Source organism: Triplophysa rosa, linkage group LG24 (genome assembly GCF_024868665.1).
Source record: "Triplophysa rosa linkage group LG24, Trosa_1v2, whole genome shotgun sequence".
Taxonomy (NCBI): domain Eukaryota; kingdom Metazoa; phylum Chordata; class Actinopteri; order Cypriniformes; family Nemacheilidae; genus Triplophysa; species Triplophysa rosa.
In genome coordinates this window covers 2864768-2891946 of record NC_079913.1, presented here as the reverse complement: position 1 = coordinate 2891946, position 27179 = coordinate 2864768, and the positions used below count along the sequence as shown (strand labels likewise).

Below are 27179 nucleotides of genomic sequence, written 5' to 3'. Positions count from 1 at the left end.
ATTTTATATATTGGTATTTAACTAACGGGGACACCGGGGCAAGTTTTTACATAAAACATTTCCACAAGAAAAAAACGTTAAACAGATTAATCGGTACAAACATGCGCCTTAGGTCACACGGGTACGTTTGACAATGGGAACCTGCCATTAAATAGCCTATAGGGTTTTCAGCATTATGAAGCTATTATAACATACCGAGAAAACTGTTTGAGAAAGTTTTAATTTGCGTCTTGGAATTAAAGATCCGCTACCATAGCTGGTGAAGTAACTAACCCTAGTTAACTTATTCGAGTCTTAATAATGATCTGTTAACGATTTATTTGTTTATTTATTATCATTTTGTTAATGAAGGTTATTATAGATTGTCTTATAAACGCGTGATGAAATGATGCGTGCGCGCATTTACGCATCATCTGATCTAAAGCGGCACCATCCAGAGACGCGCTGCGCGCTCATCACGTGCTTCAGCTCAATCCATCCAGCAGCTTCGCGCAGAAGAAACTGTTTCGCCTCTCAGGAAAGGCTCGTGAAAACCTATAAGATTGATGTCAAAAAGATTAAACTCTCCGGAAACATCGAGCCGGAGGTGAAATAAACGAATACGAGTGGGAGTGCTGGAAAACACATCGGGACCAAGTGCCTTTCCTTCTCTCCAGCGAGCCGTGGGAAGTTTGTTTCCCCTGGAAACCTGACACATATGATCTGCTCCATGCACACTCACACTGGACCACTGAAGATACTTACATATCCATAGATTGGATAACACACAGGAGAGGGTGACGCACAGCTGTGGATCTTCTATTCCGAAGGTTTCGTGAGTATATCACAAATGCTCTTCCATCTACCGACACAGACAGAGAGACAGACAGGCACAAGACAGTTTGACCTAATTCATCTCGCCCTCTTTGCTTACAAATTATGGATATGCATTGCGCAAATGACATGATTTAAAATGGGTCTGGTGGAGCGCAAAGCCGCGTGCGTGCGTGCGTAAGAAGAGGGGAAAAGCAACATCTGCTCGTTAAAAGTAGGTCTGCGTGACAGCTAATATCTGTTTGCGCTGTTTACTAGTTTAGTTGTGAGGATTGAGATGTCATAATTCTAGCGTCATGGTCATAAGAATAACAATAATAACAACCATTTGAAAACGTGGTTTAATTATGCATGCGTATATCCATAAACCGGTTGTCGGGGGATTGTTATGCGTTTCACTGCATCGTTATTAGTCTATACAATGTCTTTTATAAATCCACTGGTATCTGAATGTCTGTGAGATGCTGTTTGCTTTTTTGTATTCTTTAGTTCGTGGATTTGTCACTCGTGGATTCATGTGCACTAGGTGGTTAATGAGGCGCACTTGCGCACTGGTTGTCATGACCACTCATCCACATCAGCTTACAAGACCAAAAACCGTTTACCTTCCTTTCTCTGATGTATATGAAAGCAATGCATATGCATATGACTGCATTGACTATACTGCATCCAAAGATTGCAGGTTCAAACCTAATCAAAGTGGTGTGTTTTTTGTTGACAATAAAATAATTGAATTATGGTATTGTTATATTTATATTAAATAATAAAAGGGTCCAATATATTTACATTTACATTTAGCAGACGCTTTTATCCAAAGTGACTTACAAAGAGTTCAGGGAGCAATAAGCGATACGTCATACAGGAGCAATAATACAATAGGTGCCAATACAAAGTTACTGGTTTCAACAAAAGCTAGACCACTACCTTGTAACGGCGGGCCAGAGAGTTAGAGCCAACGTTACCCGGATTTAAACAGATGGCCAGAGGAGAAGGAAACACGAGTCCATTAGATAGTCATTTGACAACCTTTATAGCGGTTTGCACCAGAACTCTTGTTATACACACGTAAGGGAGCGAGTACAGAAACGGGAAACAAAAACACTCTGGTACCGTCACAAACAAAAGTAAATAACGTACACACGTTGTCAGCGGTAGAGCTAGATCGACCATCACTCTCCTTCACCTCTCTGCGACTGCGCGTGCTCACACAGGAGCCCGTGCATGCGCATCACAGCAGTATAGTCATCAGGCATCTTAAAGGCACATGCACACCTTAAAACATTATGTGGCCGTTACAACCTGTTGAGAGAAAGAGAGAGGGTTAGTGTTAGAGAGGTTTTTTTTCATTTGTCTGTCAAGTATTCCCAGAAGAGATGGGTTTTAAATCGTTTTTTGAATGTTGTGAGAGATGTGGTTGACCGGACCGAGTTAGGAAGAATGTTCCACCAGGGAGGAGTTGTGAATGAGAATGAGCGGGAAAGCGATTTACTGCCCTTATGGGAAGGCAATACAAGACTCCGCTGGTTTGCTGAATGCAGGGATCATGATGGGGTGAGTGCAGGGGGGTGTGAAAGTATGCCGGTGCAGATCCAGTGATAGTCCTGTAGGCAAGCATTAGTGACTTGAATCTGATACGGGCTTCAACCGGTAGCCAGTGGAGAGAGATGAAAATGGGTGTCACATGAGCCCTTTTGGGCTGTTGGAAGACAATATGAAAAAAGAAAAAAGTATGTCAGTATTAGTTTCTAAAAAGGGCTGAATTATAAATGAGCAGCGCTGTCCTTGAGAAAGACACTGGACTTCATGTTATTCCATGGGGACTGCCCCTTTAAGAAGTGTAGCGACATCAAAAGCATCTAAATGATTAGTAAATAATCCTGCTTGTATGTGGCTGTGAAGGCTGTTGCAATATTTCTAAATGGGGTTGCATGCTTTTCATGTCCAAAGGTTTATGAATTCAAGGCAGCCTCTATATATAGTTCAGTTGATGTTCTTTTAACTGCTTGGCACTCAGATGCTCGTCGAGTTCAATCAGAATTCACAATCTAATCTTAAATTGCTACATTTTCAGTCTATACCGATGCTTGTAGTCTCTTATAAATGTCAGTTATAATAGTTGCTCATTTATGTAAGATACAAAAAGTTGAAGTCAGGATGTGGATCATGTGTCCATCAATAAAAGTTTGATTTCTGGTTTATGACGTTTTTGTTTGAATCGATGAGAAAAGTTTGTTTTGGTGACAAAGAGACATGCCGAAAACGAATGCCACAATTATTTGCTTTAAAGAAAGAATAATAAGAAAATCTCCTTGTGTCTTTTACACCATAAAGGTTACTTTTGTTTTGTTTTTATATCTGTCAACATAATTTTAAACTAAGTATTTTCAACCTGTGAAACTTGTACCGGGAACGTTCTTTATCCAAGTTGAAGCAGGTTTCTCCTGGGAGCGTCAGTATTTCTACCATCTCTCTGCATGTATTTTTGGACTTGTCACTTCAATCAAAAAACTGAAAGATTTGCATCGTTTTCAAAGTTTATTTTTATCCCTTACATTTCACTCACAATGTAAGAATCTGTACCATTTTGTCAAGACCTATACTCAAAACCTGTGAAGCAACGGCATATTTTTGTTTAAAGCACTTGTGGAAGGTGAAATGGCTCACATACACAATCTCTCTCTCTCTTGCAGGTTTGCATGTATAAATGGCAAAAAATAACATCAGATAGACGTCTAAATTAGATTTTTTTTCTGGAGGATGGACCTGCCAAACAAGGAGAGACCATCACTGGCGAATGGCCCGAAATTGAGGGGGCGGAGTCACTGTTGCTCAAGTCTAAAGGTAAAATCTACTCGAACTCTACAGCAACGTTGTGTTGATACCTAAATTAAAGACAATAATTTGGTCCAGTGCTTTATGGGTAACAGTCTCTGTGAGAGCCGATGGCGTTATGAGAAGATTTAGCTTCAGTTTGTGGAAGATTCTTCTTTTTAAGAGCCGCGGCTGGAGAACAGAGACTGTTTGAGTGGTCGCTCCTCATGAGATGATTATAGGTAATGATGTAAATGATAAGTGTGTCATGCTCGCTAGTGCGCACTGCGGCCACAGAAGATCCATTCAGCTATGTAAACTCTCTTTATAAGACACATGGCCATGTGCATCATCAGAGATATTATAAGCTCGTAATGAAGAGGTTTACCCAAGCAAAATTCACACATGCTAACATAGGATTTCATAGGAGGTAAATTGTTAACAAATTTAGAGGGTTCTTTACAGATAAAAGAATTCTGTTTTGTTGTTGGTACTTTCAGTTTTGTTAACTTTTTACTTAAAGGAGTAATTCACCCTCAAAATGAAAATTCTGTCATCATTTACACGCCCTCTTGTCATTTCAAACCTGTGTGACACAAAAGAAGATATTTTGAAAAATGTTGGTAACAGAACAGCAGAGCCCCCATTCACTTCTATTGTAACCAATGCAAGGGAATGGGGTGCTGTTAACAACATTCTTCAAAATATCTTCTTTTGTGTTCTGTGGAAGAAAGAAAGTCATACAAAACAGAATTTTCATTTTGAAGGTGAATTACTCCTTTAATAATGTTTATTAAGAACTCAGACTAACACTTAAAAATATTAAAAATGTATTGTATTCCTATGTTGTAATTTATGATGTAGAATATAGAAATGTTTTTCGAGCAGTGAATCACAGGAAGAGAATCTGAAGAGGATTGTCAATATTGTCATGCTGTCAGAGTTAGTTTCAGGACAAGCAGGGGTTAAATATCTTTTTCAAGAGAAGACATCATCTGACTCGGGCTGAGAATCGAACCCTCTGGGCGCTACAGTGTGAAGTGTTGCTGAGGTTTGTTATTCTCAGACTAACCACATGACAGACTTTCAAAGGCTTGAAACACGTCATTAGTGACATGAAATATCTTTCTACATGTCTTCAAGATTTGGCACATGCAGCTTTAAATGTGGGGATTGTTTTTGTTTAGGATTACATTTGTGTGAGACAATATTGAAAAAGCAGCTTAGATTCAGATTATTGTAAAAAAGTAACCGAAAGGAAGGACACAAAGAAAAGGGCAGTTTGTGAAAACAGACCGTGGAGGGGTGGGGTAAATTACTTGTATAGATGTGTCCTTTTCATAAACCTTCAATAAATGCGTTCTGATTTTCAGAATTTTTACTTTGGCCTGAGGTTTGATCTTGAATGATTTGCACGCTTCAGAATCTCAAGATGATGAATAAAGGTATTGTGTTTGAACGCGCAGAGACCCTCATAGCAAAGCCAAAGCCTATTAGAATTTCCAGTGGTGCTGTAGCTGTATGTTTTTCCCCGAGGAATAAAAAGACAAGAAACGAAGACGTTAGTAACATCTAGCTCATATTGAGAAAAATATGAATGCTTGACATTAAACGTCAAAAAACAGCGTAGGTCATATTTTACCACAAAATCGACAGCTCAAAAAAATAAAAGTTTAAACTTCTTTAAGAAAATATAATTTGCAAGCATCTTATTTGCTTCTATCCACCTGTAAAGTCATGCAATTGACATCTATTTAAACTATACAGATTCCGCGTTGGCCCTAAACAGTCCTGGTCCACATGCTTGAGAAATCCATAATCCATGTGCTCTTAAGTGAGGAAATCTCTGGACTGTTGTAAAGGCTGAAAATTAGCCAGAGGCCACCTCGTGCACGTGTTGCTGTTTGCTGCCGGTCATGTTACTGCATCCATGTGTAATGCGATCCAAGGAGATGAGCGACGTCGTGCGTTGATGGTGCGCTCATAAATTTAATGGGATTTGAACTCAGTGACAGCAGCTGGGCCATCCACAGACCTCTCCAACCAGTCGTTTGGAGATGTTTCTGCATTTTATTTGTTCACCCGGGGGAAATTTGTGCAACACTTGTTGTTTGTAAAGTGGTGCTAGACGGTTGATTGTCATTCACCTTTCATCTTTGTTTCTATTCTGAGCGCCTGGTCATGAATTCCACAGCGTGCCAAAATGACCCACTAGCGTGAGTTTGCAATTGAGTCTGACGTGTTTTACTTTTCTCTTCAACATGTTACATACAAATGTTTACAGTTTATGTCTGAGAAATTTGTTATTCGGTGAATGATACTGCTCCAATCCCAGCGTGCTTTGCGCTGTCCCCATAGCCCACAGTTACCATAAATCTTTCAGAAATGTGAGCGTACCAAAACACAATCCGTTATGAGTAGCAGTGATGTGGGGTTGCGTGACCGAGAAGGGTTTCCGGTTGTGTGGTAATTTGTTTAGTTGAACAACATTCATCTTTGTGTCATGTCACCTTTAAAGGTTTTATGCTTAGACGTTGCTCTGTCATTACTCAGAAAACGTAAAGGACTTTTGATTTCAGGTTTCATGTTGGCAAATCTTAGCACAGTTTGAGAGGAGAACCGATTGCTCCGTTTGCTCCCCAACTTATCTCATTGCTGTGTAAGTCTTATTTTGTCATTTATTTGATGGTTCCACAGGTGATGGATGAATAGTCTGTGTTATGTTTCCATCTGTTTGAGTCATACAGTATGTTTAGAATAAATTAAATTTGCTTTTACAGTGGGATTTATGTTGAAGAGGGGAACCACAGACCAGCGATGTGTATTTGTATTCTGATTACCTCTATAAAGTGATTCAGCAGGTTTTGTACTATAAAAAATGTGTATTCCAACCAAAAAATGTTTTCCATTCTTCTCCTCTTTTCCTGTCACCCTCTCTTTCATTTTTCCAACATTTCCGTTGATCATTAATTTGGATGCAGTGGATGCGAATGTGCGCAGGAAACCCCACAAGAGTGAAGATGCACCGCTGTGTCGAGTCAAACCCACTGTGAATGCTGATGTTTTGGACCGAGATGCTGAGATGAACGTGTCAGCGTTTCCTCATCAGAAGCAACAGCTCATTTTTCCACTTGTTTTGCACATATGGAAGCTTAAGTCACTGGGCTGAATGCAGCGGCGTCGCTCAAGAGCATGGCATAAGCTCCCCTAATCCCCTTTTTGTCTACCCACAATGCAACATGGCTCGAGAAATGTGCCCCCCATCCAATCCCCCCTTCCCTCCGTCTCTTCATCCACCCCTCTGTTTTTCTATCTGTATGATTTTAAATGCATATTAATGAAGAGATGCTCACGTGGCTGAAAATAGGTTAATGAGCACCAGCGCGAGATGCGCACGCAACATCCAGCGAAGTGCCGGGGAATAAAATCTGTCTTTCTGTGTCTCTCGTTACAGATGTTCCTCGTGGCCTTGTCTTTCGCCTATTTCGCCAAGTCATTATCTGGGAGCTATATGAAAAGCACAATAACTCAGCTGGAAAGACGCTTCGACATCCCCAGTTACTTAATAGGTGTCATTGACGGCAGCTTTGAAATAGGTAAGAACCAGATGCTCATGCGTCAACAGACCCTCTCATTTTCCGTTTCGATGTTATAACCTCAGGTTGCCAGGGCTCACGTCCGTGCTGTATTAAAGACGGGTGAAATTATACTGAGACGCACCGTGTATGTTGCAATTTACAGCTATGGTATACTGTCGTCCTGTATGTTATACAACAAAAAGAAAAAAAACTGCAAATGTGTTAAACAAACCACAGCTGTGGGTAAAGAGTCCTGATGGTCACGTATAGTTCACCGTACATAATAACAAATGCAAATCCATTTTAAAGTCTCAATGAAAGTTTTGTTTACATTTTTTAATTATTGTTTTAATATTATTGAATCATTTTTACTAAAATACCAGTTATACCAATAACAACAACCATTTCTATTATTAAATGTGATCATATATATATATACAGTATTCATATGCAATTTATAAAAATGACATGCTAGATGAGGTAAGAGATCACGCTTCTGTAATCTCACGCAATGACACGGAGGCTAAACCCGGCTCACGCTACCTCAGCCGCTGTTCACGTGGCCCTAGCAACCAGTGTTTCCATAGGAGTGTTGCCATGGAAACGGGACAGAGAGCGCAGCCTCACAGAGATCATGTGTCAGAGTTAGCATCACACGCTCCGGTGTCTTCCGTCCCCGTTATAAACAAGTGCAAACTCGCGTCTCGAAGTGTTGAACAAAGGCTACTGTGTGTTAACAAACTCTGTAATGTTTGGATGAGTCGTTTCTCTTTGGTTAGACTAACCTCGTAAACTCAACCCTGGTCTGGATTTCTGAGAAACCAGATAAACCCATGAAGTGTCCTCTTGTTTTGTAAGCAGTGATGTGTTCACAAAGATCTCTCGAGTCTTCACAGACATGTGAACTCTTTCAGAAACATTCTGATCTTTTGTGAAATTTATGAATATTTATGACACAATATGGTCATTAAATGCCCAAAGAAAAATGTTATTGCTCAGATGTTGCTCTATCAAAGCTACGGAGATTTGAGTTTTGAGTTCTCAGTTGTGTTTCGTTTAAGTGAAGACATTATGTTTCTTTTAAAATTGCTTAAGAGAAATACAAAGAGAAACAAATGAGAGTGTAATTGTTGAAACACATGAAGAGTATGGAGGTGTAAATTAATGTAGATTGTAGAGGTAAAATAATCTGGATTTGGGTCAATTTTATGAGAAATGTTTGAGTTTATATTGAGATCTTCAAAAATATTGACTTTTGATTACAGTTTTGACAAATCTGAGCTCAGTTTGAGACATTGTTGAGATCTGTTGTGCATTAGGTGTGTCATTTATTTGAATGGATCAGAGTTCAAAAGTTTCATTTTAGTTTTATAGTAGTTTTATTAATCATTTGAACTAGCTTTAATTTTTATAATTTTGGTTGTCATGTTAAATGTAGTTAAATTTTTAGCTATTTTGTTTGTTCTTTCTTCATTTTATTGATTATTTTTATATTCCTACATACGTTTTATTTATTTTCATTTTAGTTTATTTTTATTATTTTTATGTTAAAATTCAGTTTTATTTTTCTGTGACAGATCTATTCATTTTTAATTAGTTTACATAAAGATGGTTGCATTAAACATTAAATGTTGTCAATGTTTTAACAAAATAACAAATGGTACTAAAAATGATTCATGTTTTTGGGAAAAACTGTCATTTGAGTGTCAGTTTCTTATTTAATTTTTTTTTCAAATATTAAACCCAGTATAGTGTATCGAATCGTGAGCGGAGTGTATCGTTAGCACCCCTAGTATTTATTCAGGTCTAATTATTAGATTTTTAGACCTCAACTTAAACTTATTTCAGCTTAGGTAACATTTCTATGTTTCATTTATTTAAAAAAAATATTTAGACAGATTTTTATTTGGGAAATAAAACTTAAAAATTCTGTCTGATTCAGAAGATAGAGCTGGAAAATACGACATTGTGCTGATGTTCATGTGCACATCTTAAACATTCTTGTGTGTTTGCCATCACAGTTCATAGTTCACTGAAGACTAAAGGGGTCAATCATGTAGAAATGAGTTGTTTGTTGGGAACCAACACAGTGTTTAGAGAGTTTGTGAAGCGGATTTGATTGTGAGGTTTATTAAGAAGACAGCACACTGTTGAGTCAAAGTGCAAATCTGAAGATCTAATTATCGACATATGTTTTGTACTGTAGAAACAGTTTCCACATGAAAAACAAAAACACAATCTGTCTCTGCTCTTAGGTAACTTGTTGGTGATTGCCTTTGTGAGTTACTTCGGTGCCAAACTTCACCGTCCGAAGATCATAGCCATCGGCTGCCTGCTGATGTCAATAGGGACGTTTCTAATTGCCTTGCCCCATTTCATTATCGGACGGTAAGCCCAAGGTTTCTCAGCGATTTAAAAATACCCAGAGATGTCTGATGAAACGCATGCCAGTAGATCAGACCGCATTGACTCAGACGGTTCTCTGTTAATAAGCTGAGCTGTTTCAGAGGGTCACATGGATTCAGTTTGATCTTGTTAACTCTCCAGACCAGAAACACCATTCGGTGTGTTTGTGCGCTGATCATGTTTCCATGTTTCTGTATCAGATATGATTCTTGGCATCCGCATTAAACATTTCACGCTGAATTATAGAACAAGCTGAATTTTACATGACCTTGCTCATATGGCACCTCTTTTGAAAACCAACAAGCATTTTCAGCCTGGAGAGTGTCATCTGATTTACTTTCTACTTTGGAAAGACACAACGTGGATGAATTAAATGTTATGCCTTCTTAAAAGAGACGTGGGTGTTATTTCCAAGATGGTTTAAAGTGCTGTGTTCATGTGCATCTTTTGATGCATATGGTTTGTCAAAGATGCATCCTGGTGCACAGATGGCCTAGAGATCTCATTCATCTGAATCTTCTGTTCTCATTTTATGTGGTGTTCCCCATGTTGCATTGGCGGCATTGGTGTCGTGGATACAGATACAAGTTCGAAACATCGATTAGATCATCGGTGAACTCGAGCAATAATCTGTCTCCGTGTCCAGCGAGGTCTGCCAGCGTTCCGTCCACAGGTCCCAGCACATCTTCAATACCCAGCTCAGGTACCAAATTACTTACTAAGAGGGAAAATGAGAACATCATTTATTCACCCGCATGTCATTCAAAACCTGTATGTCTCTTTCTTCTGTGGAACACAAAAGAAGATATTTTAAGAAGTGGTTTTGTGTCCATACAATGTTATTGCACACTTTTAAAAATGAAGGAGCTTCAAAAGGTTCTTCGATGCCATGGAAGAACCCTTTTTATCTAAATGGTTCCATAAAAAACCTTTAACATCTGAAGAACCTTTCTGTTTCACAAAACGTTCTTTGTGGCGAAAAAGCTTCTTCAGATTAAAGAGATGGTTCTTTAAAGAACCTTTGTCTGAATGGTTCTTTGTGGAGCCAAAAATGGTTCTTCTATGGCATCGCTGTGAAGAACCTTTTAAGCACCTTTATTTTTAAGAGTGTAACTTTGTTATTCTTTGAAACGCACAATTTGTCTCACAGTTTGCACAAAAACTCACAATTTATAGTTTTGTTCCCCGTGTCTCAGGTTGTGAACAGGAGTCCAGGTTGTCTATGTGGATTTATGTTTTTGTGGGGAATATCTTGCGTGGAATTGGTGAGACCCCCGTGCAACCTCTGGGAATTTCATACATAGACGACCACGCTTTGGAGGAAAACGCAGCCTTCTACATCGGTACATACAAGAACCTTTTCTTATGTATATTTTTGTGTATGCTTATGTTTCAACCGAATCAGACAAATATGCCTGCATGTGTGTATACTGTAAATAACAATTTAAAAAGTTGCCGACATATTATAAAATCTTGTGTGAATGGATGGAGGTTTAGAGGCACGGTTTGGTAATGATTGACATCCTTAATATTATGTGAATGTTGTGTGCTGGTTCATGAGTTTGCAGACTCTCTTAGTCTATTCTTTGGAATTCGTTTTTTCCTAGATAGCATTTTCTTTTCTCGGTAGACACCCCAGACGAGACACAACTAATCAATTCATTTATCGTCTGAATCAGGATGTGTCCAGACGATATCGGTCATTGGTCCAGTGTTTGGGTACCTGCTGGGGTCTGTCTGTGCCAAGATTTATGTGGACATTGGATTTGTCAACATGGGTGAGTGAAGTGAAATATGCCATTGTAAGATTTGCCACTTTGAGTTTGAGTTGAGTTTGATATTTTCTAGAATAGTCATTGAGTTCACTTGTGACTCAGACGTGCAGTATGTGAAGGTGTACATTTTTTCAACAGAGAAGTGTACTGGATGACACAGATCCCAACAACAAACTTGACCATGAGAATACTCTCTCTCCTTCTCTTTCTCTGACTTTCTATCTCTCCCTTTTATTTATTTCTCTCTCATTCAGTGAACATTTAGAACAAATTCAACACAGAAGTCCGAAACTGATTAACCAATTTGATTTACTATCTATTACATATACAATATGTTATATGTAGTTCTTGTGCATTCTGAATTCCTGTTATAGCCACTGTCCTCAAATCTGGAGGAAATTCAGCGTTTTCACGCTGTTCTCATTCTGTTTGTATCTCAGACAAAAGCCAAAGGCAACATGGAACTTTGTTGTTTCTTGTTTGAAAGCCCCAGAGGTTATTTATTTTGGACCTGAGTGCATTTTTGGCATTTAAACATACTTTTTACTCGACTGGGGATGATGGAGAGTTCATAAACGTTCAGTTGAGATTTTGCCAACAGATCTTTTGGATAAGATGTTTCATGATTCTGCCTAGAAAGTAAGATTTGAAGGTTAAAGGGCAACTAAAACATGTAATATTCATAAATATTTAAGTTGTTTGCATGTTTGGAAATCAGCGTTTAATCTACGATCTGTAAATCATGACGTGTGCGGCTAATTCCTTGTAGAAATGTTTGTTTGGTGTGTGTTTATGTATTAATGTGAAATGGGGACAAAGCCCATCTGTGTGGAAAATATAGCACTGCATTACACACCAAAGCCAAGACGATATAGCAAGATAATAAAAACATAAAATCTGTCAAATGTCTGGATGTCCAGCCAATAAAAGCAGAAGCATCCTTAATACATTGTGATCAAATGAAACTAAATAATATAACATAAACACAATCCACTTTTTTATGACACATGAATCTATGGAAGATGATGGGAAAGATATTTCAGCAATTACTCATGCTTAGATTAGGCATACTTATCAAAATATTTTGACATCGTGGTTGTTTAGCAAAGAATCTCAGTTTAAAGGTAATCAATTTATTTTGACAGCATGAACTGTTTTGGCAGAATTGTTCGGTTTAAATCAATGCACATTTGTATGTGAAATGCAAACATAAGATGCTCTACTGAGAGTGTCGAAAAAATTCAAGAGCAAAAGAGAGAGAGATCTGTCTGTGGATCACAGTCTGTTTATTCCCACTATGTCTGCTTCATCCGTCTGCTTGGCCCAAATTTTCTGAACATGTGATGAGCTTCAGTGAGCCTCGAGCATCTATGTTCCTGCTGTTGACACGTGTGTGTGTGTGTGTGTGTGTGTGTTCATGTTCACAGAGAGCATCAGCATCACTCCAGGAGATGCGCGCTGGGTGGGTGCCTGGTGGCTGGGGTACCTCATTGCAGGACTCATCACGCTCTTCTCAGCCGTGCCGTTCTGGTTCCTGCCTAAGTCTTTACCCCTGCCGGAAAGACGGCTTGCCAAGTATTCTCCTGAGAGGACCAGTTTCATCAAAGGCTCGCCCCTGCTGGAGCACAAATATCACGCAGATGAGCCCACAAACCTCCTGGAAATGGCCAAAGGTGAACAGAATCGATCCCAGGTTACATTTACACATGTACAAAAAGATAGATCTGAACATTTTAGATACAATGAATATGAATTCAATTCAGTTTGTTTATAGGTCACGTATAAATGGTTTCATGGGATGCACGAGCCTGGCCTGAAGTAATATAACAATTTATTTTATATTCTATTTATATTCCTATTAATTTATATGAATATTTGAATGTATATTCATTGCATTAAAGTATATAAAAACTACTCAACAGTTATCAATTCTTTGCGGAGGTACCAGAAGTTAACTTTGGGCCACAAAACATTTGTTTATGTTGTTGCCGCTGAAAACGTCTATAGCTATACATAAAAAAATGTTCTGCAATGAAACGTCTAGTTAATTTTGTTAGTGATAAACATAACAGAAAGTAAGCAGAATGCTATGAATGTAATTGCATTAGAAGAATAGTTGCATAAGAAATGCACAAGCACACTTTTCAAGAAAAAACAAGCAGAAAGTTAGTAGATGGTAGATAATAAAACAATGGATGTACTATTTATAATAAAGAATACAAGAACGTGACACTTTTAATTGGTTGTCAATCACAGTTAATGTGATGATGTACACCTGTGGTTACTCTGCTTGGACACCTGTGTGAACCTGAGGAGAACTTCATACATCCACTTAAAGTCCCAGTGAACCGGAAGTTGAGATCGTTTTTTCTTCCATATTTTGACGCATTTCCAGGTGAAATGGAATTTCTAATGAGAAAATTAGTGGGCATGGCTTTCGTATTTCTCTGCGATTTGATTGGATGTATAAAAACAGCCGTTGCATTTTGAAATGGAACTGGCAGCAGACTGACAGTTGAAGGGGAGGAGTTAAAGGATGCTCCGCACAAGCCGTCTAACATATGTCATTTAAGATGGATAGTCATTACAGGAAGGAAGTGCATTTTCAGAATTTAACTAAAGATTAAATTTAACTTTAAAATCACCATGACTTCAATTCATTTTCATTACAAAATGCTCAAAAAAGTGAAAGTAGTTTTTTGCAGATGCTACTGGATTTCATATGTGGTATCTAATGTAATGACGTTAATACATTTCAAGTGTACCTTAAGTGTCCAAATCCTTTCTAGAGCGTCACTGTATTTCTGTTTCAGCTTGTTCTGTTTCATTAACCTTCATATTTAATTTCTAAGCTCTGGTGTGGGATCATTCTTAAAACATTTCACGTTTATGTTTTTCAGACTTCCTGCCAACATTGAGATCCCTGTTGGGAAACCCGGTTTATTTTTTATATCTGTGTGTCACTATCATTCAATTCAACTCTTTGATCGGCATGGTGACGTACAAGCCAAAATACATCGAGCAGCACTACGGACAGTCTGCGTTTAAAGCCAACTTTCTCATGGGTATGTGTTTTTGTACACACATATGTACACATATGGCCTGTCTGTAACCCTTGAGTTTAAGGTTATCTTGTTTTGTTTTGATTTATGTACGATTTTTATTCATACGTGGTCAATATTAGTCTTGGTTCTGATATCAAATCTTAATTGTCCTGGAGGTTTATGTAATCCGGTTGAATCTCAGCAGGACATGAATCATTAATACATATAAAAGAGAATAAAATCCAGAAATAATAACCTATGGGTGGACACAACGTATGTGGAAATCAGAGACCATTGTGTGTTTTGGAAACGGCATCGGCTTTTGAACATGAGACGGGAGGGAAAACAAACAGTCCCGTAACCTTTGAACCACAGAGAAGAAATGACTCAGGATTTGTATTCGATCTGTGACACTGCTCCTGCGATCCGAGTTTTCTGAATGTCTGAATGGGTTTTTTCAGGAGTGATTAACATCCCAGCTGTAGCTTTGGGAATGTTTTCAGGAGGGTTGATCATGAAGAAGTTCAAGCTGAGCATCATGGGAGCGGCCAGGTTTGCTCTGGGAACGTCTCTCCTGGGATATTTTCTGTCTCTTTTCTTCTTCGCCATGGGATGTGAGAATGCCGACGTGGCCGGAATCACCGTCTCATACAATGGGTAGGAAAATGACAGCTGTCAGATTTTGCTAAACGTTAAACAGGGCCAAACGCTGTGATTATTATAATCAGCTGTTTTGCCTGCGTGTGCCTAACAGGACGGGCCGTCTTTACAAAGAGGACGCATCTCTGTTTTCCACCTGCAACGCTGACTGTCAGTGTCCTGAGACACACTGGGACCCCGTGTGCGGTGAGAATGGCCTCACGTACGTCTCTCCCTGCTTGGCTGGATGCCAGACGTCCCGCGGCTCTGGCATGAAAACGGTAAGTACAGGCTCTCGGCCGATGCGTGATTTTGGAACAATGGAGCGTGTTTGTTGTCTTGCGTTTTCAAAGAAAATGAGCGACAATGTGTGCAGGTTTGAAGTCTGGTTTTCCCAGCGCTCATTCAAGGGTGTGCACAACCTGTTTGTCTTCAGCTCAAAGGCTTATTTGAATTTTCTTGACTTCTCCGAAACTTCCTGAGACTGTGACTTCCCTCTTCTGTCTAAACATTGACATTTCAGTCCACCTTACTTGGATAGTCTGTAGACTGTTTTCCTCTTGAACATCCCGTGTCTCTTGCATATTCCAGGCGTTTTGTATCTTTTGTCCCTTTCTGTTGAACTTTTGTCGAACAAAGGAATTGTGTAACTCCAGACATTTGTTCAGAATTAAACAGGACCAATGATTCGAGACAAAGAGCACATTGTGACGATCTGTTTATTCAGCACATCAGTTGTTGACAACTAATGTAGACTAACTTTTAACAATCAAGATCTAAAGATAAAGCGGTGTCCAAAACTGCCCTGAGAAAGAGACCACATTTTTTATTTAAACCTGGAAATACACATTTTGTCAGTAAATGATTCTGCTTTATTTCTGCCATTAATAAAATGTGCTTTGCAACATTCTCAAGTCCTGCTAAAACAAGTTGTAATGAACTCCAGAGTTTCAAGGAAAGAAACATACAAAATACTGAATGAATGATTAAATTCATGCAAACGTCAGTCCAATTGTTATGCTAATAATAACTTTAAATAAAAACAAACAAATACAAAATACAAATAAAAAATACAAAATTGAAGCATATTTACTAGTGATCTTTTGGATTTCAGTGTACACGTTTTACTAAGAAATCGTTTTTTGTTTTTGATGAGTGATTTCTTTTATCACATTGTTTCATCAAATTAAAAGTATAACGTTTCTCAGTTAATCTGAGGTCAAACAGTAATATTATAATAAAAAATTATAGGCCTATTCATAAAATCATAGCATCACTGTGCATTTACTGTACTTCCGCATCACCAGCGTCTTTCTTCTGCATGTTGAAACTAAATTCACACAATAGAAATGTGCATTGTTTTGGTCGCTGATCAAACCTGTGTGTGTGTGTGTGTGTGTGTGTGTGTGTGTGTGTGTGTGCGTGTGCGCGCGTGTGTGTGTAGGTGTTCCAGCAGTGCAGTTGTGTAGTGGGTGGAAATCAAACGGCCAGCGCTGGTCAGTGTAACAACAGAGACAGCTGCCAGCGAGTCTTCCCATACTTCCTGGCTCTGTCCGTCATCACTTCCTTTATCATCTCATTGGGCGGAACGCCGGGATACATGCTGCTCATCAGGTGAATTTCTGACTCTTGATTGGTCGCTGAAGTAAATCAACTGATTTAGACTAGAAATCTCATGCCAGCCACTATTGAATGTCAACATGAATCTGAATAGACACTGTTATGAAAATATTATAATCATTTTGGTATATACATTTTACTTTTATCTCCTCCCCTCCAAACATAAGTCATTAAAGTCTTTTAAAGATAAAAACAGTTTGAGAAATATCAATTATAATATGTGACCCTGGATCACAAAACCAGTCTTAAGTAGCACGGGAACATTTTTAGTAAAAGACAAAAATACATTGTGTGGGTCAAAATTATCGATTTTTCTGTTATGCTGTAAATTTCCTACCTTAAATATATAAAAACTTTATTTTTGTGAGTGGATGGTCTGCCACAGTGCCCCTGATTAACAACTTCAAAGGCAATTTTCTCAATATTTTGATTTTTTTTGCGCTCTCAGATTCCAGAGTTTTAAACGATTATATCTCAACCAGATATTCTCCTATTCTAACAACTCATATATCTATAGAAAGTTTATTTATTCAGCTTTCAGATTATGTAAAAATCTCAATTTCGAAAAATTTACCCATAAGACTGGTTTTGTTGTCCAGGGTCACATATAATTCATCACATTACCAAAGTAAAATGGGTTTTGAATGTTGTTTCATGCAGACTTGAAACCTCTCGTCCTAATTTCTCATTCTTGACTTAGTCATTTATTTTACTTTAATATTGAACATGCGGTTCCACCATCTAGGTTGTTATTTTTTAATGACAAAACGAAAGAAACAACTGTTCAGTGCTGAGTTTTTTCCTCAACTCAAGCAGATTACAGATGAAAACAGACATCATGTACCAGCGGCGCTAATGTCATTTTCCCCGCAATGTTCTTAATGTTAGAGATGGGCTGCGTGCCAGTCAAAACAATCCCACGACTGAACGCAAAACCAATCGAGACAAGTTTATAGTCACTTGTAACGTTAGATTACCATGCTAAAGCTTTTCCCTTTTAACACATTAGACTGCCAGCTTTATCCCAAAGCTCGGTCAGGTGTAGTCTCAGCCTCTGACGTCACGCCCACGATCCGTTGGCTGAAAGTCTGATGCATGTGGCACACTTTTCGAGAGGTGGTCTAGCTCCAGCCGATGGGCCGAGAGGAGCTCCACTCTCGAACAGGAAATACGTCACCTCCACTCAATCATAAAGAAGGGGCAAAATGGCGTCGCTGGGCTCTCCGAAGTTCGAACTTTAACTCGGGTAATTTTATCTCAGCATCCCTACACTACTTGCAGACTGACGCTGTCTTAACGTGAAATGCAAGCACAACGCATATGGCTTCCGTGAAATTACGCTAAAAGGATAAATGTACACGATGGATTTATATATTTTTGACGATCAATATTGATGTCTCGCCAATGTTAGCTGATGTTGCATGAATTTCTTTAAAATACAGGTTTAGAAAATCTGATTTTTTTATATAATCCACCAAAGTACTGAAAACCCTGATGTTACACAACCCGGTACCGTAGGTGGCGATATATACCTAAACATGTTAAAAACACCCGCCATTAAAAGGAAAGAAGAAGGAGAAGAACGTTCGTTGATCGTTATTTACTGTTACTTGCAGTGGATGTGTTTTGTAAATATAGTTTGTGTTTTTTACTCAAAACAATTCAAACTTAATTTATGGAAATTATTCAACATTTTACTGTGGTTGTTTTGTATGTTATTTTGCTTTAAATATAAAATTCCTAAATTATTTGTGTTCACATTTTTCATTTTTATAAAAAATAATTTATTTGATGTTTCATTTATTGTTCACTGCTAACTATTGTAATGATTACTTTCTAAATACAAACCTGGAAGCAGTGTCTGGATTTAGTAACATTAAATGTATTTAATAACATTTAAACAATAATTTTGTAGCATTAAAACGTTACAAGTATTTATTGACATTGACTTCCGGGTTGAGGTCAGAATTAGGTGACGTATATCCACTCGGGCTTCGAGTGGAGGACGTGACGTATTTCCGCTTTTGAGTGGAGCTCCACTCACCCCATCGGCTGCAGCCAGCCCCTATTGCACTTTTCTGGAAACACTTCAGCATGTTCGAAGTCGTCATCTTGTAATATTGCCATGTTAAGGCATTTAAAAAGAGCTCAACATATACTTTAAGGTTATCTCTGAGAGAGATTATTTTAGTAAATAGTATAAGTAGGCTTAATTTGTGCCTTCATTTTATGTTCACTGTAATATTTCCTGGAAAATTCAGTTGAGTTGAGATGTCTTATTTTGTTCATTGTTTATTTTGGGAGTATACATATTCTATACATATTAATTTAGTAGAAGGTAGAAGACTTTTATTTTGAAAGGCTTACACCTGGGGAGAGAAAGGCCTGGTGAGAAAAAAGGAAGTGAGGTGAGGAGGGAGACATGTGCCATGGTCTGAGAGATGTGAGAGACTCAAAGAAAAGATCTGGAGGATTACCTAACTGGGTCCGGTGTCCAGATAGATTTGGTTCTCATAGCTTGAATATATTGGTTGTGCTACTGACCCAAATATTCAAGAGACCAAGTTGTTTTGTGCACTTTGTGGATTACCTGATGGAATACCTCACCTATGGACATTTATTCAACAAGGACATTCTTTCAGTATCTGGACTCTCAGTTAAGATTACATGTTTGTTTTGAAATTGCAATGTCTATTTGTCAATACTCTACTATTTGTGTTTGAAATTATAAATGTTAACTCTTTAAATACACTTTTCCGTTTTGACAAGGTCAACTTGAGTTTCTGAACTTTAATGTAGCTCTTGGTCTAAAATAATATTGGATCAAATTTGTTACAATCTGATTGGTTCAATTTCACAGGATTTCCGGGAGACATGAGTCTCGCGTTCTTTAACGGACCGCCTGGAAACAACAAAGCCTTCTGATCTAAGTAAGCTGTCGTGTTTACAACGGTTGCTATAAGAATTCATCACGATTGACTAAACGTTCAATTCTTAAAGTATGCGAAGTTCATGGCATAAACTTATAATCATTGTTGTTTCGTTTAACTTTTGACACGTTCGTGAATGTACATCGGTCTGTTACTGCGGGGACATTTCTACGCCTCTAAACATGACGCGGCACAAAACGAAACGTGATTGGTTGCTTTACCTCTTGTATGGCCTCTTGGGCGGGCCTTTCCAAAGAAAGCGGCGATGCTACGCTAGACTAGGTCAGGTGACGCTGCAGGAAGCTCAGCGAGAAGATTGGGTAAAATAATCCACCTATGGAAGATCACACTGTTGTGTCTGCTAAGTTCTTCTTTAGTTCTCGGTTAAGTTTTATAAACTTTATCTCCGTTGAGATTTAGAGTTATTCTTCCTTGAGGGGGTTCAATTTTTTAAAGCAACACTTTGTAGTTTTTCGACTTAAAATGTTTGTATCTCAAATTATTTCAGTGGTATAGAACAGCTCTTAACCAGACAAATTCTACTGCCACTGCTACCTGAGCAGCCTCATAACAGCTACAACCACACAATGTAAGTTCTGTGTTCGGGTCGGTACACACAGCACATCCCCTGCTCGCGGAACAGTGCCACATGGTTTCCAAACGACGTTTCTGCATTCACCGGTTCCATCAGATTAGTAAGCAAATTCATGTATATTGCGCTGCCCACAGGGAAGCTTGTACAGCGACATTATTTACAACACTGGTAACAGACACCTGCGCTTATCAACCACATGGGGGAGCTGTGAGCAAAAGTTCTAAAGCGTTGCTTTAATAAGTAAAATGTATTTATCATCCATTCCTGGCCACATCTGTTTGTGATTTGCAAATATGAAGTTAATCTGTACTTATTCATATTTAATATTTTTATAAATGGTGATGAAATGAAACTCTTTCTTGACCACAGATGCATCAAGCCCCAGCTGAAGTCTTTAGCTTTGGGATTTCACACATTGGCAACAAGAACTCTGGGTGAGAGACGCTACGGTTTTTGGTGCTTCAGATGTTTCTGTTAACTAATTGTTTAGTCGCTATAGTAATGATAAAGAATGATCTAATGATGTATTTTGTCTGTTATTTTGGTGTTTGTGTGCGTCTGCGTCCCACAGCTGGAATTCCAGCTCCTATATACTTCGGAGCCATTATAGACACCACCTGTCTGAAATGGGGTCACAAGAAATGTGGCGGCAGAGGAGCCTGTCGAATCTACAACACCACGGCCTACAGGTAAAATCAATTATAGCTTTTCATGTCCAGATCCCTTTTGAAAATGAACCATGTTTTTTCTTATAGTAAAAAAGTATTAAGACTATGGTTACTACTAATTTGTGGTTTAGGGTAAATTTCCAGGCACTAGTGCGTTTAATAAGATGTTTTTTGGGGGGGTGTATTTCTCAGGATAGCATATCTTGGCCTGACGCTGGGTTTACGGACGGCATCTTTCTTCCTCTGCGTGTTGGGTCTGGTGGTGTTAAAATGGCACGTTCAGAAACAAGAGCGAGGTGCGCTGGCTAACGGAGGCACGGGTGCTGCGGCCGCTGAACTGCAGGCTCTTAGAAAGGACGAAAACAACGGTGCAAACTCAGAGCCGCAAACCTCAGACTACGACCCAGAACGGGAAACGCGTCTGTGACTCGCACCATATGCACACACGGAGCAACAGGGTCGCCATCCAGCGTCTGTTCGATCGGTTACCTTCATCTTTCTACTGGAGCCATGTAAATGATGTGAAATCTGTCGTTTTGATATAGTCTAAACATTTCTTAAATGTACACACTGCTTTTCAAAAGAGAAAAAAGAATGTCTTAACCTACCTAACCTGTTTCAGAACAAAAGACGTATCTTCACTACAGAAGCTCACCAGCACTGGATTACAGCGACGGTAGAGCACAGGCCCTGAGGATCAGTCATATCTAAACCTAACTTACTCTAATGCCAGCTGTTGACCAAGACACTGTGTGTTTATGTTAGCTAGGCCTTGCCGACAGGTTGACTACGTTGGGAAAATCCAGGAGGTCTCATTTACATCTCATTTGTTTCTAATGTCTGAAGCATCATCAGGAAACGGGCCAACCAGCCGCTCACCATCATGCTTTTCCATATCAGTTGTTCCTCCCACTTTAGGGAAGGCGTGAGAGATGGTTGAGCGTGCTCACGATCAGGTGTGTGTGATCATGCGTGCATAGGTAATCCTCTTCATGATCGATGTTGTGTAATGTGTATGTATATCACTGTGAGACGTGTTGTGTGTGTGTGTGTGTGTGTGTGTGTGTGTGTGTGTGTGTGTGTGTGTGTGTGTGCGCGTGCATGCATGCGAACGGGTGCATTCCTGTGCCAAAAAAAGTGCAAGAAAAGTCGGCACGGTCTATTCTCAGGTCGTTCAATCAATTGTTCCTCAAATTTGCAAATAATTATTCTTTTATACATTTGTATAAATGGTTGTCTGGCAAAAACGTTCCTTTTTCTTTGGCGCTACAGGTCGGCTGTTGGAACACTTGTTCGTTTACCAAGGAAAGAATTTTTTGTGACTTGTAAAGCAAACAGAAAAAGTGGCATTTATTACTTGCTTTTAAGTTAGTCAGTACATGTATTTTTGCGAAATATGTTTTTATATACTTGCGTAAATACCCTGATGTGTAAAAAATGCATTTATGTGAAAGATTAGATGCATTCTTTTTTAAAATAAAACTATATACTACAAAGAAAGATACACAATCAATACAAACAGTACAATTTTTCAATTTAATTGTGAAGACAGTGAGAAATGATGCGAATACAATCACAGCAAACCGTAAACACTCGCCGCTCACCTGAGGCACTTAGACGGAGCGTTTTGCACCCATTAAAATCTTATTGATCATATTGATAAAGACATAAACATTCCCCCTTTGTTATTTTAAGACATTTCAGAATATTTCAAAGCGAACTATTTTTTACAGAGTTGCATAGCACATATACACATTTCATCATTTTCCATCTCTTCTGTCTGTTAAGTGCAGATATGAAATCAGGATAGGAGGACACTATCATGCCGTCTGCAAGTGGGCATGGAAGCGTCATAAATAGATCAGCGTATTGACACGCTGCAGACGGCCACATAGCAAGGTTATGGCAAATTCATATTTTTTATCATGTCTTTCAGGCCAATAAAAATATCCTTACCAGCAACAGCGTGGAGGTCGGGAAAACATGTCCAGGTCACATACACCCCAAATCAAAAGAAAAACAGTAAGAAAAGATGTTTTCTATTTTAACGAACCAGTGTGATTTTTCACGAGTACCACAATTTGTTATTTACACAATAACTATTCCTGTAATATGGATGTTATGTTTGTTGATTTGGGGTGAAATATGACATAGACGTGTTTCCCAGACGAGTTTTGACCCGTGGAGTTTACGGATCAATAGCACAGAAATAGAGCTACCTCAAATGAACTTCAATAGGAAACTGTCTATCCTCGCGTGTTTAATAAATATCACCATATTGGAGAGATCTGGTGTCAGCATTTGTTTAACAGTCTTTTGAGCTCAGGTGTGATGTAACTACCTCTGCAGATTCAAGAACAAACACAATAACTTGCTGTCATTGTTGATGGGCTCACAAGAGTCTCAATGTGATGTGTTTACCTGCTACGCGTTGTTTTATCTGTATATACAGCTTTCCTCAATTAAAATTGCTGAAATGACCAATGTAGCTTGTATGTGATCTTAGATACACTTCCTGATGGATTACAACAACAGACGTGTACATCTTTGGAAAATGAAAGGAGGGATTTATTTGACGAAATATATATAAAAGTATGGTAAAACATGGATTGACACAGCTACCCAAGTGCTACTCTGACTCGTGTTTGTTTGTGTGAAGTATTTCAACGTTCACACCAGGTTTGTTTTGCCAAGGAGTCGTTCAAAGAAGGAAGGAAGGACAGAAGGTATACCAATACAGTGCAAGCATCGCTCAATAACCTAAAAGCATCGATAACACGACCTACATTCACTCTGAGCAGCTGCTGGATTCACAGTCATGTTTACATGCTTGACCAGTCAGCTCATCTCAAAATACAGCTCTGCATCGCCAGAACCAAAGAAAAAAAACATACAGAAAAACTGCTACTTCAAATGTGTGGCAAGCAGGTAACCGGACAGGAAGTGATGTCGTGAAGGCTTCAGACCTGAGAACTCACGAATGAACTCATGACAACCTGTTTTCATTGCATGCTAGTGTGGGACACAGCCGAGAAACTGTGTGGTCTAGTTGTCTTTTTTGTCTCCGCTGTCCAGCTGATTCTAGGGAAGAAAGAAAAATGAAACATTCATTTTATATTCATTTAATTCGTAACTCCATTGGTATAGGCCAAAAACGTTCCCTTAATAAACCGAATAAGTTTAACATATTTGTCATCATCTCATGTGATATGGTTGGCCAGACATTCAGGTGCACGTTACCTGAAGCTCCTGGTGTTCTTGAAGCAGGCGGTCATATTCTTTGGTAAGTCCTTCAGTTTGCTTTCTCGTGGCATCTGAATCTGACCTTGATTTCGTTAGGGCTGTAAAGACAAACAGATAACTTGTTAACCTGCAGAGCTGTTTCACCCCATATCATCAAATCAGTCCTCACCATCTGTGGTCCTCTGGAGCTGTTCTGTCAGACTCTTCACCTCTGTCTTCAGGACTTTTGTCTCCTCTGAGTCTTCTTTCTTCCCTCCTGCTTCTCCTTTGTCATCTGCAAGTGCCTGTGAGCAACAGCGTTTTGTCCCATCAATCTTTTACATGCGGCTTTATCAGATTATAACTTGGCTTATTCTTGAGATTTAATAAAAGAGTAAGAAGTGTTATAAACCTGTTTGAGCAGCTCATTATCCTCCATGTATTTCTTGGCAGCCTGGTTTGCACTTTCAACTTGAATCTGTAGGGCGGCGCTGGTGCTCACCGCCGTGGCCAGCTGGTTAATAAGAGTTATAACTCGCCTCAAGACGCTGAGGGAGAAGAACTGAAGTCAAATTTCACAAGACAACTGCAGTAACATCCACAGAAAACCACAAACTCAAATTAAACTGACAATGGTTAATGTGTTGTGTTTTGACTGGTCCTTACAGCCACAGGAAAAGTGAGAACCCCGAGATGTAAAGGTTCCTCTGGGCTCGGAAGAGCTTCATGTGCATGTGATCATACATGTTTGGTTGGAGTTTGGCCTCTTTGGTCTGGTCAGCACTAGAATACTTCTTCACTTCTCGCAGGGCATCTAGAACACAGTGAGGTTAACGGGGGTCATTTATAACCATCCTAAAATGTGGAAATAATACTATTTAAACCGTGACCAGATTAGAACTCACAGAGCGCAGCTAAAGCCAAATACATTCACATACCAAGAAAAAGAACAATGAGGATAATTATCATGGTGAGAAATCCTTTGTTCCAGAACTGGGAAAGACGGTTCCAGATGTTCCAATTGAAAATACGCTGCCATCTGTAAATAGAAAAGAAAGAGCCAATGCAGACCAGACACACCGAGCACATATGCCTCGAAGAGGAGCGGAGAACATTTTACCTTTGAGCAGCAATAAAAGGCAGACAGAAGATGATGAGAACAGCAATCTCAGCGTAGAGGAAAGAGGCAACTGCAGTCCACTGCAAAGTCATCTTGCATTAGCTGTGTCAAAAAAATAAGATTTGAAGAAAGACACAAACGCACTAAAATATTTTAAGATATGTCAGTGTGAGTTGTTTTCGATCAAGACACCTCTAACATTTTAAGCCCTGTCCGGGAAACCGCCCCTAAATCTGTAACAGGTTATTTAAAATGCAAAAATTCTTTACTAATGAAGGCAGTTATTCATCTCGGAGCAAATCTACTTATGACATTATGTTCAGATCAAAGGTCAATGAAGCTCCACCTGCCTCCTGCTACTTAACACAACAATAAACAACAACTAGAAAGCAAATGGGTGAGTTTATTTAACACTAAATAAATGTAATGTAAACACATATGTACATCAGTTAATAGTAATATCAAGCTTTTATTATATCAATCATTAACTTGTTCATAAGCTCATGTTACATTACAGTAACACACAACTTGGTTAACATGGTTGTACAATATTCAAACACTTTATATTAAATATGCTTTTAATGCAACTAAACAGGAAGTCAACATTAAGGATGCCAAGACATAATCTATCACGAAGATAAACACTGCATACGTAAAACATACGTACAACATTTACAGTTTACAACAACATAAGTGAGCATGTCTTTGTGAAACTTACATGTGTTGGTGAAGGATAAATCCAGTTTAAAAGAAACTTTATCAAAATGCGGATAGACGCAGCGCTGCCGTCGCGCTCCGATGATGTCATCAAAGTGCTCCGAAGCGAGCGTTTGATACACGATCAAAATACTATAATAATAATTTTTCATCGCTTTAAGATTGTGTAACGTGCTGATTACCGTGCTGATAGAAACAATGTGCATTCGTTATTTAGTTACACTGAACTTTAAAATATAATAATGTGCAAAAAAAGGTATTATACTATTTTTACTTTAAATTATTGACTCATTATTTGTACCATATTGCCCCGCCGTGCACATATGTGTTCTGTTTTATATCATATTTTAATAACACAATAAGGTAAATTTAGTAAATGGCGCTCTCCTGTGGTCATTTTTGTGTGTTACACTACTGCAAGCGTAGGCAGGTTAGATAAACTATATTGGTGTGCGCCATCCTGTGGTCATTTGTGTGTAATACATGTCTCTCAGTTCTAACTAGCACTAACACCAAAAGCAAACGTGCACGAGGTATTAATTAACAATACAAAGTGTGGAAATTATAAATATTAAAAAAGAACAGACACACATATACATATATATACATATATATACATTCGTTTGTAAATCTATAGTCCATGTAATCACATTTTAATTAGGGATAGGCCTATTATTTACTCTTCAATAAAAAAGGGATTTGACAAAATATTTTGTGAAGAATTTTGTGGCAATCTCAAATGTTTTCATGCAAGATATTAATTCGAGCTGAAGCTGAGAAAATATATATAGATCAGTGTAATATGCAACTATTACCACAGGAGGGCGCCACTCATAAAAATGGTTTAACTGAGCTGTCGGGGGTGTATTACTCACATGCTACCACAGGAGGGCGCCACTCATAAAAGCTCTTTTGACTCTGTGGTTCGGGGTGTATGTTCAAATGTAATGATATTTTATAATAAAGAAATATATTAAAAATACATGATTTGTCTTAGATTATTTTATTTATGGGAAGAGTAATTAATAATCTTAAATAATTATGTAGCAATGTCAAATAATTAATGCGTATTCAAGCTGAAGTTGGAAAATAGCTTTTTTTATCATTTTAATGCTCACAAATCACCACAGGAGGGCGCCAGCTATTTTGGCTCAGCTGTCAGTGGCGTAATATTTATCAATGTTTTTTGCAGACACTTTTATCCAAAGAGGGGAGAGCACTTAACATTTTGTCAACATTTC

General features: G+C 38.6%; 2 protein-coding genes across 2 annotated transcripts; one reads left to right on the top strand and one right to left on the bottom strand.

Moving 5' to 3' along the window:
* Positions 1–700: 700 nt before the first annotated feature.
* Positions 701–21306, top strand: slco1c1 (solute carrier organic anion transporter family, member 1C1). Its single transcript, XM_057323644.1, has 15 exons — positions 701–814; positions 3504–3654; positions 7079–7220; positions 9458–9590; positions 10190–10311; positions 10805–10951; positions 11288–11386; positions 12811–13056; positions 14284–14448; positions 14889–15084; positions 15182–15347; positions 16511–16680; positions 20581–20645; positions 20783–20900; positions 21072–21306. Exons 2-15 carry the CDS (start codon positions 3571–3573, stop codon positions 21304–21306), a joined length of 2088 nt encoding a protein of 695 aa, XP_057179627.1. The 5' UTR covers positions 701–814; positions 3504–3570.
* Positions 21307–22396: 1090 nt separating this feature from the next.
* On the bottom strand, positions 22397–26052 carry bcap29 (B cell receptor associated protein 29). Its single transcript, XM_057323646.1, has 8 exons — positions 25940–26052; positions 25222–25323; positions 25040–25140; positions 24768–24915; positions 24514–24649; positions 24292–24406; positions 24120–24220; positions 22397–23960 (listed from the first exon to the last, which is right to left on the bottom strand). The coding sequence occupies exons 2-8, from the start codon at positions 25311–25313 to the stop codon at positions 23925–23927; spliced, it is 729 nt and encodes a 242-aa protein (XP_057179629.1). The 5' UTR covers positions 25314–25323; positions 25940–26052; the 3' UTR covers positions 22397–23924.
* Positions 26053–27179: the final 1127 nt, after the last annotated feature.

Bases quoted from the DNA above. Each gene is read 5' to 3' on its own strand.
- slco1c1 (XM_057323644.1), top strand. From the start codon at position 3,571: ATGGACCTGCCAAACAAGGAGAGACCATCACTGGCGAATGGCCCGAAA. The intron at 7,221-9,457 runs GTAAGAACCAGA...CTCTGCTCTTAG, and splicing joins TGACGGCAGCTTTGAAATAG to GTAACTTGTTGGTGATTGCC. The intron at 20,646-20,782 runs GTGAGAGACGCT...TGCGTCCCACAG, and splicing joins ATTGGCAACAAGAACTCTGG to CTGGAATTCCAGCTCCTATA.
- bcap29 (XM_057323646.1), bottom strand. From the start codon at position 25,313: ATGACTTTGCAGTGGACTGCAGTTGCCTCTTTCCTCTACGCTGAGATT. The intron at 24,407-24,513 runs GTTTATAACACT...TGTTGCTCACAG, and splicing joins ATAATGAGCTGCTCAAACAG to GCACTTGCAGATGACAAAGG. The intron at 23,961-24,119 runs GTAACGTGCACC...TTTCTTCCCTAG, and splicing joins AAGAACACCAGGAGCTTCAG to AATCAGCTGGACAGCGGAGA.